Genomic DNA, 13,008 nt, shown 5'->3' on the forward strand with positions numbered 1-13,008 from the left:
TCAGGACCTGGACTTTTCTTTGTTGTCAGGATTTTAGTTACATCTTTAATTTCATTTATCAATATTGGGTTATTTAGGATTTTTATATCTTCTTGATTCAGTTTTGGTAATTCATATGTATCTAAGACTGTCCATTTCTTCTGCATTTTCCATTTTACTAGAATACAAGTTTTCAAAGTAAGTAAAGATGATCTGCTGGATTTCTACAAGGTCTGTAGTGATTTTGCCCTTTTCATTCCTAGTTGTATGGATTTGAGTCTTTTCTTTCCTTTTTTTGATAAGGTTGGTTAAAGTTTTATCAGTTTTATTTAATCTTTCAAAGAACCAACTCTTCAATTCATTGATTCTTTGTATTGTTTTTTAGGTCTCCATTGTGTTAATTTGTGCTCTGATCTTTATAATTTCTTCCCTCGTACAGGCTTTTGGCTTAGCCTGCTCTTCTAGAAGTTTGAGGTTCATCATTAAGTTGTTTATATGTGCTTACTCTTGTTTTCCTGATAAAGGTATTTGTTGTTATAAACTTCCTTCTTATGACTGCTTTCATTGTGTCTCACAAGTTCCAGTATGTTGTATTGTTGTTATTTTTCAACTGTGTCTTTGTCAGACTGGGCTCAGGAATGTGAGGCATGGTGGGCCATGGAGATGGGCAGCTGGGCAGTAAGGTTCAGAGTGGCTTTTATACCTAGTGGCTTTCTAGCAGGGATGTAGAGAATAAGGGAAGGAGAAAAGATGATAAGTATCTAGGGAAAACAAATAGCAGGGCCCTCGCTCTGAGCCTGTAAGCCTTGTCAGAACTCAATGAGCATCTGCTTTGTGTTGTAGTATTTTAACCACATCAGTATCGAGGATTCTCGCGTCTATGAGCTGACCAGCAAGGCCGGACTGTTGTCTCCATATCAGATCCTCCACGAGTGCCTTAAAAGGTAGGGTGGGTAGCACCTTCTCTCCTGAGTCAGGTCATTGAGCTCTTCCTGGGTGTCTCACATTCTTGCTGACTCCTTGTCCCAAGGGGAGTCATTGTTCACTTTCCCTGGGTGCACTGCAGCCCCTTGACACTGGCTGTCAGGCAGAACCTGACGGCAAGTGTGAGAGAGTTCCCTCTTTATCATCTGAAAAGCAGTTTTGGGAGAGGGTTGACCTTTCCCTCAGCAGTTAACAGACTTTCCCAAAACACACCTTTGCAGAGGTCACCATTTATACCTCCTCCATTGATATCATCTTGTTTTGTTTTCTCTTAAAGAAACCATGGGATGGGTGACACATCCATCAAGTTTGAAGTGGTTCCTGGGAAAAACCAGAAGAGTGAATATGTCATGGCATGCGGCAAACACACAGTGCGCGGGTGGTGTAAGGACCTATCTCTGCCATTACCTGTACAGGCTAATGTACTTTCAGATGATCACAGGGTGGGAGTAGGGGCAGCACTGGCCTTTTGCCACTGTGGCTTGTTCATTTGGTGTTGTCTGGTATGAATCTTGAATCTCATCTGTGTGTGTTGGGTACCACATATTTACCTGAGGCTAGAATAGTGGTCATCCTACCTGCATGGCTCCTCCTGTCCTGTCCCTGCTTCCCTTGTCTCCATCAAGCTCCAGTCTTTGCAGTGGGAGTGGGGCTGGTCTCCTGGAACACCTGGCAGAAGTTCCCAACAACAAAACAGCCAGATCCCTCTCTCTTTGCATTCTGCTCTCTGTGGGCACCATCTATATTCTGACTACTTTTGTTTCAGAAGAAACTATTTTTTAAAAGCTCAGTTAGAGCCAAGTTTGGTGGTACATCCCCAAAATGCCAATACTCTGGGAGGATGAGGCAGGAGGATTGCAAATTTGAGCCCAGTCTCAGCAATTTAGCAGTCTAATGAGACTGTCTCAAAATAAAAGGGAATGAAGGGCCTAGCAATGTACGTTAGTGTGAAACTGTGGGTTTAAGTCCCAGTACAAAAAAAAAAAGCTTACTTACAGCAAGCTGTGATTGTATACATCTGTAAGTCCCAGGTACTTAGGAAACTGAAGCAGAATTGCTTGAGATTGCAAGCAAACCTAGGCAACATAGTGAGATCCCATCTCAAAAACTCACTTGTATAAGAAATTTCATATGACTATTATAAGGACAAACTTGATTGTATAATGGACCTTGGGAAATTGCAGGATCACATCAGACCTGGGTGTACTTGCTGCTTATGAGCTTTACCTGTAACCTGCAAACTCCAGTCCTCACTGATGGCTACTCAACAGATAGGGGTGTGGTAGTTGCTTTGCTGAGTTGCTGGGACACATGGCCAACTTGAGCCCTGGCTTCCATCTGTCTCAGGGCCTTTTACTGGAGCCTCTGCCTGTTATAGCTGGTGGCCTTGGCACATACCGTCACCTGAAGGGTTGTGGCTGAGTCTTATTCTCAGAGATATGAGTCTCGGAAATCAGAACATTAGTGGAACACTGCCCATTTCCTGGAGAATGACCCAGTTGGCCCACAGAGTGCTGGGAAAGTGCAGAAGTGACAGGTATCCTCTTATCTGGGTGAGGTGGCAGTGTGAACACTGGATATTTGTGACTTCCTCTCCACCTTTGCACTTCCTCTTCACAGGTAAGAATAAAAGAGTTGGAAAACAGCTAGCTTCTCAGAAAATCCTTCAGTTGCTACATCCACATGTCAAGAATTGGGGGTCTTTGCTGCGCATGTATGGCCGTGAGAGCAGTAAAATGGTTAAACAGGTAACTGGACTCCTCATCAGGTCTTAACCTGCTCTCTTCTCTGCCTCTTGCTCTAGGGCTTGCTATCAGGGTTGAAGTTTGGTAGCACTACTCGTTTTTTTTTTTTGTTTGTTTGTTTTATTTTTGAGACAGAGTCTAACTATGTAGTTCAGTGAACCCATTGTGTATCCCATGCTGGCCTTGGATTCGTGGTGATGTACCTGCTTCAATCTCCCGAGTGCTGGAGTTATAGGTGTGCATCACTGTGCCTGGTTAGCAGCACTGCTCTTGCTCATGGCTGCCTCTCTGCTGTGCTATCTTGTGACTATACAGGCAGGGCATAAGGTCACCCAAACCACACTTACCTCCTGAAGCTGTTCTCAGTGATGAGTAGAGTGTATTTGGGAAAAGGGCCTAGACTTGGTGCTGTGACCAGTGAGGAGGTAGCTGGAGCATAAGATAGGGCTGCAAGGCCAGGCAGCAGAGGCTGGCATTGAACATGCTCTAGTGCTGAGGTGTATGAAGTCTTGGGAGCTGGGCCCAGCTCTCCTTGGGTCAGTGTTCTCTTTTAGTTGAGAATTCCAGGGGTGCCTGAATAGTGTGGTGGTTTTAATGGTTTTTGCCCAGATCTTGAAATAAAAATCATTGCTTCAACCTAAGGGGTGGAGGGAAGTACTGGGAGGTGAGTGCTGACATTTTCCATTTTTCCCCTAATGTGTGCAGAAAGCATCTGGCTCACTGGCATTCCAGTTAATAGAGGGGTACTAGGTGTGAACGGGTTGGGGCTGCAGGTAAGGTTATCCTGCGGACTCTGTGGGCCCCTGAGGTACCTTCCTTTGGCTGAGCCAGGGGCCAGGAACAACACAGGCAAAAACCTTTGAGATTTTTGTGAGACCATAGCCTGGGCTCTGTCCTTGCTCTGGGATTGATAAGGAAAGATCCAGGAGTCACCTAAGGCATCCTTACATGTTAAATAACTAAAGAATCAATCTCTTGGTCTTTTTTCCCTCTCCCTTTCCCTTTTTTTCTCCCTCCCTCCTCCTCTCTTTCTCCCTCTCTTGATGGTGCTGGGGATTAAACCCAGGGCCTCATGCATGGTAGGTGTGTTGGTTACTTTTTCTCATTGGTGGGACAAAATACCCAACCCAGCCCTCAAAATTAGGGAAGGAAAGGTTTATTTAGCTTACAGTTTGGAGAGTTTCAATCCATACTTAGCTGATTTCAAGGCAGGGTGGCATGGCTAAAGGGCAGCCACAATTGACGAGAGCAAAACGGGCAAAAAGGACAAAAATGCCTCCTTCCTTTCCTTATATTATATGCTGGCTACTTGGCCCTAGATCAATGCAGCACTCACAATGTCAATCCCAGTACTAAATAACAAAGCAATTACAAACCTTAGACTCAGCCACTTTTGAAAGACCCCCTCCCCATGACTGCATGAGGCTTTGGGTGGACATTTAAACACAACATTTAACAGTAGGTAAACATTCTATCACTGAGCTATACCCTCAGCCCCAGAATAGAGGTTTTTTGATAAGTAAGTTAAAATGTACATAAAGTTTGCCTCTGTCTTCACTGGGTAGTCCTGGGCTGAGGTTGAGGGAGAAAAATGAAACCTTGCTTTGCCCTGTGGAAATCTACCTCAGCTAACAGGAGGGTAATCTCAACCTGGCACACATACATTGCCATGTAGAGCTCTGGCTTCCCAAGGCTCAGTAAGTGCCCTCAGTCGTGGCCTTTGAAGGGAATGGGCTGATCATCAGCTGATCCTGCTCTATAAATTGGGAGTGGTGCAGAGTCCAGTGTCTCGTTGGGCTGCTGTGCTGTGCTGTTTGGCCAGCAGTGTGCTGTCCCTGCTGGCTGTGGTTACTAATGAGGGCTCCTGTCATAGTGAGTGCCAGGCTCCTTTGTCCATGGTAGGTGGAAGGGTCTGTCCATAGAAGAGGCAGAAGTGGGCGGTGTGACTAGAAAGCTGTGAGCTACTACCTACACTGTGTTGCTGTCACCGAGCCAGGAATAATAGCAGATGTCAGGGTACAATTGCAGGGCTACAGTACTTGCTTGCCATGTGCCCTGGTGCTCTCGGTTCACAGGGCCATAAGTTACACTGCTTCCAGGCAATCCTGAAAGTGAGCTTTTGTATTCCTCAGGAGACCTCGGACAAGAGTGTTATTGAGCTACAGCAGTATGCCAAGAAGAACAAGCCTAACCTGCACATCCTGAGCAAGCTCCAGGAAGAAATGAAGAGGCTAGCTGAGGAGAGGGTGAGCCCTGACCCATGCCTGTGGTCTTGTTCTGCATACAGCTGTGGAGAGACATTGGACCCCAGGAACCCATCCCTGACCTTCTGGCACCCAGAAATGCCTATATCCGTCTTCCAGATGAAATCACCCTTTCTCTGAGCTTCAATATGTGTGATGCTTTTGTGAAGTGATTTTATTTTTAGTTAAGTTAGAGAACTGGTAGCCAGCCTACGAGCAGATGAAGGGCACAGTGGACATAAAGTGACTATAAGTCAACTTGGAGCCAGTTGTTTAATAAGGGTAGGGATGGTACACCAGTCATATAGCCCAAGGAACTCCAAAGGGGCACAAAAAAGTTGAACCTGGGAAGCTTTCTAAAACCACCATGGCTGCTCTAACTCCATAGGGGTCCCACCAGGCTGGTATTGTGTCCCCTTGTCTCTAGACCCTGACCAGGGGCTACTCATAACCTGCCTGGACTTTGTGGGCTAGGAGATTTTTTCTAGTTCTGCTATCAGACTAGGCTATATTCAGATTGAGGATTAGATAGATACCTGTGCAGGTAGCCCACCCAGTCTGGGAAATGAGTGCTACTCAGATGAGTTGGCCTTGTCTCCCTGGAGCTAGCAGGTCTGTCCAGCCTTCCCCTATTGGAAGATGGATTTTAAAGCCAGAGAACAATAGGCCCAGGCTACAATTACCCCAGCTGGGGAAAACACAGGTCAGGGTGAGAAATATTTCCCCAGGGGCATGAATTCCAGGTTGTCACTGTGATCTCACCCAGATTCTTCACTTCTAGGTATGTGCTGCAGGGAAAGGGTGGTATTGAAGTGCTGTGCCTTAGTGTTTTAGGGAGGCCCTCTCCTGTCCTGGCCTACTCCTCACTCAGGCCTTCCCTCCTACCCAGACATCACAAGCACCAGAGCACAGGGGTCCCTAGTGTTTTCCTACTAGCCCATCTCCATCCTGTCCCTGAATTGGCCTCTCACTAGGCTCTCCTGCCAGCATCCATTAACCTTTGTTGTTTTTCCAGGAGGAGACTCGGAAGAAGCCCAAAATGTCGATTGTGGCATCTGCCCAGCCTGGTGGTGAACCCCTGTGCACTGTGGATGTGTGAGGTAGGCAGCACTGGCTGGGGCATGGGGGCCACCAGCAGTGCTGCCGGGAAAATCAGCAGCCACATACCGCCCGTTCTGCAGTGAGGGGCCTCCAACCCAAGTTCCTTCTCTGGCCAGTGTACCTGGTTCCAGGCTCTGGTACATGGGGATAGCCATGGTCACATCATATACATATCAAGCAGCAGTTTTTTCCTAGAAGCTGCTCCCAGGTCTAGATGGATGTGTTTCAGGATCACCTCCAAGCGATCACACACATGAAAGCTGGTAGCCTAGACAGCTGTAGACCCTGCTCATATGTACCTAATACAGACTGTTTTTGTGAAGGTTTTCATGAATTTTGGTATGTAATACGCACTGACAAGAAATGATACTTGGATGACAGGTGAGGCCCAAAAAGACAGCAAAGTCTGTGACCATAGCTCACTTGTGATTCCAAGCTGCCGTATGCCGAGGCCTCCCTTGGAACAACTGCAGAGGACCTAGTCAGGAGGTGCACCAGGAACCTTTTCCCTTGTCATCTGCCTTCTGTCTTTCCCCTCCTTTCTCTGAAAATGTAACAGAAAGGAGTATTTGAGACCATTTTGACTTAAATTTGATTTTAGCACCAGAACTACTTTTCAGAGATTGTGGCAAATCACCAAGGTGGCTATTTTCCAATTGTGACCCATGGTGCCAATGGGAGCATATCTGGACAGTGTCCCTGTGTGTCACCCTTGTCTGCTGCTGGGCTAGCAGTTTTCTGATAAATCTTTGTGCCCTGGTGCCACCTGCCTGGACATTAAGGCCTCTGCCTTCACTGGCCTCCAGCAAGTTTTTTTACAAAGATTTTTGCACACTTGAGTCCATCTGTCAATTTCTAAAGCTTTTATGTATTTTAGAATTTGGAAACTTTTACAGTGAGACTAGAAAGTAGATTGAGAATCATGTATTTTAGCAAGTGGATTTGTTTAACAGGAAACATGGACCTTCAGTGCAGTCTGTCATTGATCAAGAGCTGGCTAAGTATGTGATCAGCAGTTGTCCTTCCTAGTGAGCAGCCTCCCTGGATTTTAGGGGCAGCTGCCATGTGCAGTCAGGTTCAGTGGCTACCCATGCTCATTGGGTGGGCCTTGTGAATGGGTGTGGTAGTGGTATATTCCTTCTCAAGTTTCAGGCACATGGATGTTTTTAGGGCTCTGGTGGTAATAGCCAACTGAGCATTATCCCCATGTGTCCAAGGAACCACGTGCTCATGGGTAAAATCCCAGCAGACACAGAAGCCCAGCATTGGGTCACACCCTCAAGTTCCACAAGACCTGTTTCCCACTGTATCCTGCAGATGATGTGGATGGCGTGTGCTGTGAGGAAGACAGAACGTTGGCTGTGCCCAACAGTGTTATCTGTCCCTTACTGCCAGTGACTGAAGGTGGATTCTGTATTGAACTTGAAAAAAGCAGTCCCTCTAAACAAATTGCCGTAGTTAGACACTTGCTTCTGTCTTGCCTCTTGTCTGCAGCTGTGAATAGTCATTTGCTCATGACTGTTGCCCTTAAAACAGCCAGACTCACCATCATGAACCAAAGCTTTGTGCATATGTGTTACCCTAGAGGCCAGCAAGCTTCACTGTGGCCTTGCTGGTCCCAGGCATTGCCACAACAGGTGCTCCATGCACTTGCAGTCTCTGGTGTCCTCTGTCTGCCACATATGGCTGTAAATCCTGTGTGCACATAGCCATGCTGTGGAGCCAGGGAGCCTGTTACGCTGCTTCTCTGTGCTGGGCTTGTGGCTATAGGGTAAGCCTTGATGGTTTGGATACATAAAGCAAACTGTCCAAATGGGAATGGCTGCTGTTTGTTTCTTCTGCCTATGGAAGCCTGGGGTTTGTGGAACCTGAACTAGCCAAAACTGTCTTATGGTCTCCTGTGCACTGGGGTGCTCTGCAGGAGCTCAGCTGCAACCCAGTGTGCATGCAGTCTTAAGTCAATGCTTGCAGGTAGCCTGCCTCTGAGGTGAGGGCCAGCCAGGTAGCCACAAGAGGAATTAGGAGAGACCTCCCTCAGTCAGCTACAGAGACAACCTTCCACCCTGTGCACTCTACCCTGGCAATACTCCATTTGTGCATTGTGCATCAAGCCTGCAGTGACCCCAGTTCTTCCTGTATACATTGTTAGCAGGAAGGATGCTGGCAGAGGGCTGAAGGCCAGATTAGATGAAAGACAGGTTTTTAGGCAGCAATGATAGAATTGAGGTATTTTATCTATGATGTCCCTTTGTACCCAGAGGGAAGAACCCCTACATGCCCAAACCCTGGCTTTTAAGAAAGAAACACTCTTAGTTCAGCAGTTGTTTATTCTATCTTTCACAACCTGGCTATTCTAGAAAGGATTTGGGGTGGGGACAAGCAGATTGCAGGAGTCTACTCATTTTCAGAACCACAGCCTGTGGCAACAGACTGGCTGATCCTAGTGGGGTAGTTGAACCTTGTATCCTTGTTTTCTTGAACATCCTAGAATGAGGGAGGCTGTGTGTGTGTGGGGGGAGGGGCAGCTTTTGCCCCATGATGGGCCCTACTTAGAAAAGCGGGCTTCTGCCTCTCCCAGGGCCTAGGATGAGAGGGAGTTCCTAGTTTCCTGTGGAATATCATCAGGGAGCCCTGGTGGAGGCTGGGCTAGAGGTTCTTGGTGCTCCAGGATCCCTGTACCATTAGGGTATTCCACCCTCTCGAACAGGATGAGCATCTCACAGTGTGGGGTCTGTGGGAACAGGTCCACAGCCACAGCCTTGACTGGTCGGAAGGGAGTGCCCTTCACTCGGTTGGATGGGGCTCTGCAGAGACTGTGGTAAGAAAACAGTGCCAAGGTGAGCCCCACAGAACCAGCCAGGGACTTCAGTGGGAGGCAAGTGGGTATTGGGCCCTGGTCCACCCTAAGTCCTTTCCCCAAAACTTACTCCACAAAGTTGCCCATGGCTGCCCGGGGGTTGCACGAAACATACAGGAGCTTCTTGAGGTTCTCAGCTCTACGGATAGCCAGGATCACCTTGGAATCTGAGAAAGCACAGACACTGGATAGATCTACAAGGTCCAAAACTGCACAGCCTGGCAAGCCACTCAGCGTTTGTGTCCTCTTCTGTGTGCCATCTCCCCAAGTGGAAGTTACTCACGTAGGCCCGCTCGGGGTGGGTCCAGGATAGCCACAAGTTGTTGGGAGACCAGTCTGCTCACCAGGGCAGGCACCAGGTCCTCTGCCCTCCCACAGTGGAACTCAACGTTGCTTAACTCTGGAGGTAACACCATAGCTGTCAGTGGACCCTCGGGACCCTCTCGGGTAGCCCTAGGAGGAGATGTAGGAGCCTTGGGAATACACTGGGAAAGAATCTGCTCTCCCCATTGGGCAGTTGTGGTGCTGGATCACACAGGTCTAGGTTCTTCTGTGCCCCACCCCTGAGGAGGTTCTGGGGACCATGGGGTAGATCCCAAGTGTAGTTGAGAAGGTACACAGCAAGACAACTACTGCCTACCACCCTACCATGGAGCTCATCTGTTCCATGACTTGTGGGCTCTCACCATTGGCCTGGGCATTTGCTCGTGCATCCTCCACAGCCTCCTGGCTCAGTTCAATCCCAATGACTCTCTTCACCTTCTGAAATGAGAAAGGCAGACAATATTCCCTGCCTTTGGAATTCTCAGCAAGGAGTGAGGGGCTTACAGGGTGGACAGGGGGCTTCCTCAGCCAATGCAGGAAGACTCACCTGGGCTATGGCCAAGCCAATGGTGCCAGTGCCACAGCACACATCCAGCACTGTACTTCCCTCATCCAGCTGCGCCCAGTCTTGGATGACTGTGTAGAGCACCTCAGCTGCAGGTGTATTTACCTGAAGGGTGGCCAGAGTGCCCTTAGGTATAGTCCAGAAGCAGGCCAGGCACCCCTATGCCACCCAGATTCCTGGCTTCATCATCCTGAGCACTGCAGCCTGCTGCTCTGGCATTTGTGCCTCTATTTCACCTCCCAATCCACAATACTGGTAACCATCCAGTTTCCTGGCTAAGATAAGGCAACAGCACTTCCCTGTTTACAAAAAGCTTTTCTCCTAAAGTCCCAAAGTTTAAGCCAGGGCTCTAGGAGTCCTCTGGTTCAATATTCCAGCCCCATTTCTGGCCTTTCCAACAGGTCCTTAGCTACTCCAAGTCCTTATAATTCCTACAAGGGTCTCCTCTTACAGTATTCCTTGGCAGATCAGGTTGAAACTGTCCCCTACCTGGAAGAAGGCATGAGGGGAAATCCGGAAGGTCAGCCCAAGTAGATCTTCCTGGATGCACTGGTCCCCAGCCACATGCTCCAGGGGCAGGCCCTCTTGGCTGGGGGTCTTACTGTGGAAGGACAAAACTGTCAGTGTCACCAGCCCCTATGGGAGCCCATTCTGTCCCCACCTGGGCTTCTCACCGCTGTCCCTCCTCCACGAAGTAGAGGCAGGTCACCCCGCTGGCCCTGCCTGGCCCCTCCATGAAGTGCTGTGCCAGGGAGGCCTTCAGCCCTGCTAGCTCCTCTGGGCTCAGTTTCTGAGGTAATAGTACAAAAGGCCTGTCAGACTATACTGAAGTGACTCTAAGTCAGATACCATTACCCAACAAGGCCACCAGCCTGGTACCTGGGGGTGGAAATAGGCAATGGCCATAGCCTGGCCTCTGCGGCTGGTGCGTACAGTCAGCTGCTTCCAGTGACCTGTATAGGTCTCAGGATCATATGCTGAGTATGGGGTCGACCTGTGGGAGACCAAGTGGCTCTAAGCACTCAACATCATCCAGAAGTGGGGTTGTAGCCCGTGATTTGTAGCCAAATGACAGGCATCCCAGAACTGCCTGGGTAAGAGCCATGTCCTCAGCCCTTCCCAGGAGACTAGTCCAAAACACTCACCGGATAAACTCCTGGAAGGCTTTCACCACCCGTTTGGTGGCCTCAGGGATGTGTACTGTGTCAAAGGGGGCTGCCACAGCACATGTTCCACCCTTGTACTTGCCGAGCCGGCAGCCAACAGTATTGTCCTTCCCGTCTACCCCAGTGCCAACCAGAAACTCACACTTATTTCGATACTCAATCTGCAGGGAGAGAAGGAACCAGACACAGGCAGCCAGATCTTACTCTGGCTGAACAGCACTGGTGCTGGATACAACACTGCAGTGAGTGACAGATCCCAATTCCTCCATGGGGAGTAGCAGACACAAAAGATGAAAATAAACAGCAAGAGATGAAAGGGAGAGCAAAAGCAATGCTTTTCAAACATAAGATGATGTGCTAGGGTTGTATCTCAGTGGTACAATGTTTACTTAGCATGCTTAAGGCCCTGCGGGTGATTGCCTCAGCATTGAGAAATACAAAACTCAAAACACAGATGGGGGTATTTAGCCACTTCTGTCAAGCCTGACCTGCTGCGGTGATGGTCTGACCCCCTCCAGTGGGCAGCAGGCCTTGTTGTGCTTGTGCCTCTGTGTGAGCAGCCAGGGCAGCAGAGCACGGTTGGTGCTCCCAATTTCTCTGCAGGATGAAGCAGATCTATGGTTAGGCTCAGCACACTGCCTCTTACCCACACTGGACCCCTCCCTAAAGAGCTCACTAGTCCCACTGGTAATGGGCCTAACTGGCCAGCTCCCTGATAAAACAGCTTAGATGCTATCCCATCGAGTGCACAGGGCACATAAAGATGCAGAGGGTGCCTTGTGCCCACACTCACTTGGCAAGCCTTTGCAGCACCTGCTCACACTCAAGGCGCTTTCGTTCCAGCTGCTCAGCATAGGGTACTGTCCAAAGCGGGGTCACAACGTCAGCAATTTGTGCTACCAGTGGCTCAACCTCACCCTCATGCTGCCTCTTCCTGGCCATGGGATCTGCCTTGGGCCGGGCTAGGCGCACACTGAGTGGGCGGCCTTTCCAGAGGGCACCATGCAACACTCGCAGGGCTTTGTCCCGCTCAGCAGCGCTGCGGAATGTGACAAAGGCACAGGGTGGTTGCCCAAAGAGTTTGGTTTTGTGGGGCTGCAAGCCAAAGCGGCCCAAAAAGCGTCGCACATCGCTGAAGCTGGCGTGGCGAGGTAAGTTCTGCAGTTCCAGCTTGAAAATCTCTGAGGTGAACAGGTCATCTCTGATGTAGCTATAGAGCCCTGGTTGACGCCCTGGTTCTACAGATGCCCCAGGCTCTTCTTTCTTCTGTTCCTCCTGGGCTACTGGGGCTGCACAGTTACCCAGGGCACTGCAGCTATCCTGACCGCAGTCCTCCATGGGCTCTGGGTCCTGTGTGGCAACAAACAAGGTCCAGGCTGAGAGCTGGAGTCTGGGGCTTGACACCACTACCTCATCCCGGGCTCCCTTTTCCCGCACCCGACCTCTGTTAGTGCACTCTACAGCCAGCTCCACTCCAACATGTCTACCTTCCTGCCCCCGCACCTATTTCCTTCTGACCCTTGTTTCACACCCTTATTCCCATCTCCCACAAGATTCCTATCCTATTCCACCACCACCTATTCAGTCCCCACTTCCACCCTCTCCGCATCTCCCTTTACTTCGTTGTCCATCTTCTCACTCATCATCTGGGCTGTCCGCCACCTGGGCCGGGGATCTCCACGAAGGCTGCCTCGCGGCCTCGTCCGGGATCTGTCGCACGCGAGGTGCTCTAAGAGCAAGTGCGACGTAGGGAGGGCACCTCAGGCCTCCGTTCTAAGTAGGATTCGAACCCCAAGTACACAGCATGGAGCTAAACCGCCCGCCCGCCAGGGGCCCGCGCCTGGCGATCGCCGCACCAGGCCCTCTTCAGTCGGCCAGTACTTGCCTCCCGAGTAGAGAGCTTCTCTATGGTTGCTACTTCCGGTGACGCCATTGCCATGTGCCGGATCAGATCCCCTCACCCCTTTACCCGCTTTCACTAGAGCGGGGACACGCCTCCCGGAGATAGAAGGAAGTGCGCGCGGGGCCTGGCGGGAGAGCGCGC

At 49.8% G+C, this 13,008-nt stretch overlaps 2 protein-coding genes across 8 annotated transcripts in view; one reads left to right on the forward strand and one right to left on the reverse strand.

Moving 5' to 3' along the window:
• The window catches only part of Dgcr8 (DGCR8 microprocessor complex subunit), a 35,614-nt gene extending 27,743 nt beyond the window's left edge, over window positions 1-7,871 (forward strand). For all 4 annotated transcript variants that reach the window (XM_013142036.3, XM_003478389.5, XM_063226118.1 and 1 more), the window contains 5 exons: window positions 823-923; window positions 1,241-1,347; window positions 2,584-2,711; window positions 4,841-4,954; window positions 5,967-7,871. In XM_013142036.3, the coding sequence (XP_012997490.1) occupies window positions 823-923; window positions 1,241-1,347; window positions 2,584-2,711; window positions 4,841-4,954; window positions 5,967-6,050 (534 nt within the window). In that variant the 3' untranslated portion in view covers window positions 6,051-7,871. The remainder of the gene's footprint in view (window positions 1-822; window positions 924-1,240; window positions 1,348-2,583; window positions 2,712-4,840; window positions 4,955-5,966) is intronic.
• A 490-nt stretch (window positions 7,872-8,361) lies between these two features.
• On the reverse strand, window positions 8,362-12,974 carry Trmt2a (tRNA methyltransferase 2 homolog A). 4 transcript variants are annotated; one of them, XM_063226119.1, is made up of 12 exons: window positions 12,850-12,972; window positions 11,758-12,314; window positions 11,453-11,561; window positions 10,944-11,125; window positions 10,678-10,792; window positions 10,473-10,588; window positions 10,288-10,399; window positions 9,781-9,903; window positions 9,596-9,671; window positions 9,193-9,309; window positions 8,980-9,076; window positions 8,362-8,865 (listed from the first exon to the last, which is right to left on the reverse strand). In XM_063226119.1, the coding sequence occupies exons 1-12, from the start codon at window positions 12,901-12,903 to the stop codon at window positions 8,634-8,636; spliced, it is 1,890 nt and encodes a 629-aa protein (XP_063082189.1). In that variant the 5' UTR covers window positions 12,904-12,972; the 3' UTR covers window positions 8,362-8,633. The 4 variants fall into 4 exon arrangements, with proteins under 4 accessions (XP_063082189.1, XP_023416574.1, XP_003478101.2 ...); XM_023560806.2 differs by lacking the exon at window positions 12,850-12,972 and adding an exon at window positions 12,604-12,843; XM_003478053.5 differs by lacking the exon at window positions 12,850-12,972 and adding an exon at window positions 12,584-12,843.
• Window positions 12,975-13,008: the final 34 nt, after the last annotated feature.

Source organism: Cavia porcellus, unplaced genomic scaffold, assembly GCF_034190915.1.
Source record: "Cavia porcellus strain 051 isolate PalLab524CR breed Dunkin Hartley unplaced genomic scaffold, mCavPor4.1 scaffold_16, whole genome shotgun sequence".
Lineage (NCBI taxonomy): Eukaryota > Metazoa > Chordata > Mammalia > Rodentia > Caviidae > Cavia > Cavia porcellus.

Excerpts from the sequence above, each read along its gene's own strand:
- Trmt2a (XM_063226119.1), bottom strand. The coding sequence starts at position 12,903 with ATGGCAATGGCGTCACCGGAAGTAGCAACCATAGAGAAGCTCTCTACT. Across the intron at positions 10,793-10,943 it reads GCCTTCCAGGAGTTTATCCG|GTCGACCCCATACTCAGCAT; the intron begins GTGAGTGTTTTG and ends GGTCTCCCACAG. Across the intron at positions 9,904-10,287 it reads CCCCTCATGCCTTCTTCCAG|GTAAATACACCTGCAGCTGA; the intron begins GTAGGGGACAGT and ends GCCACCCTTCAG.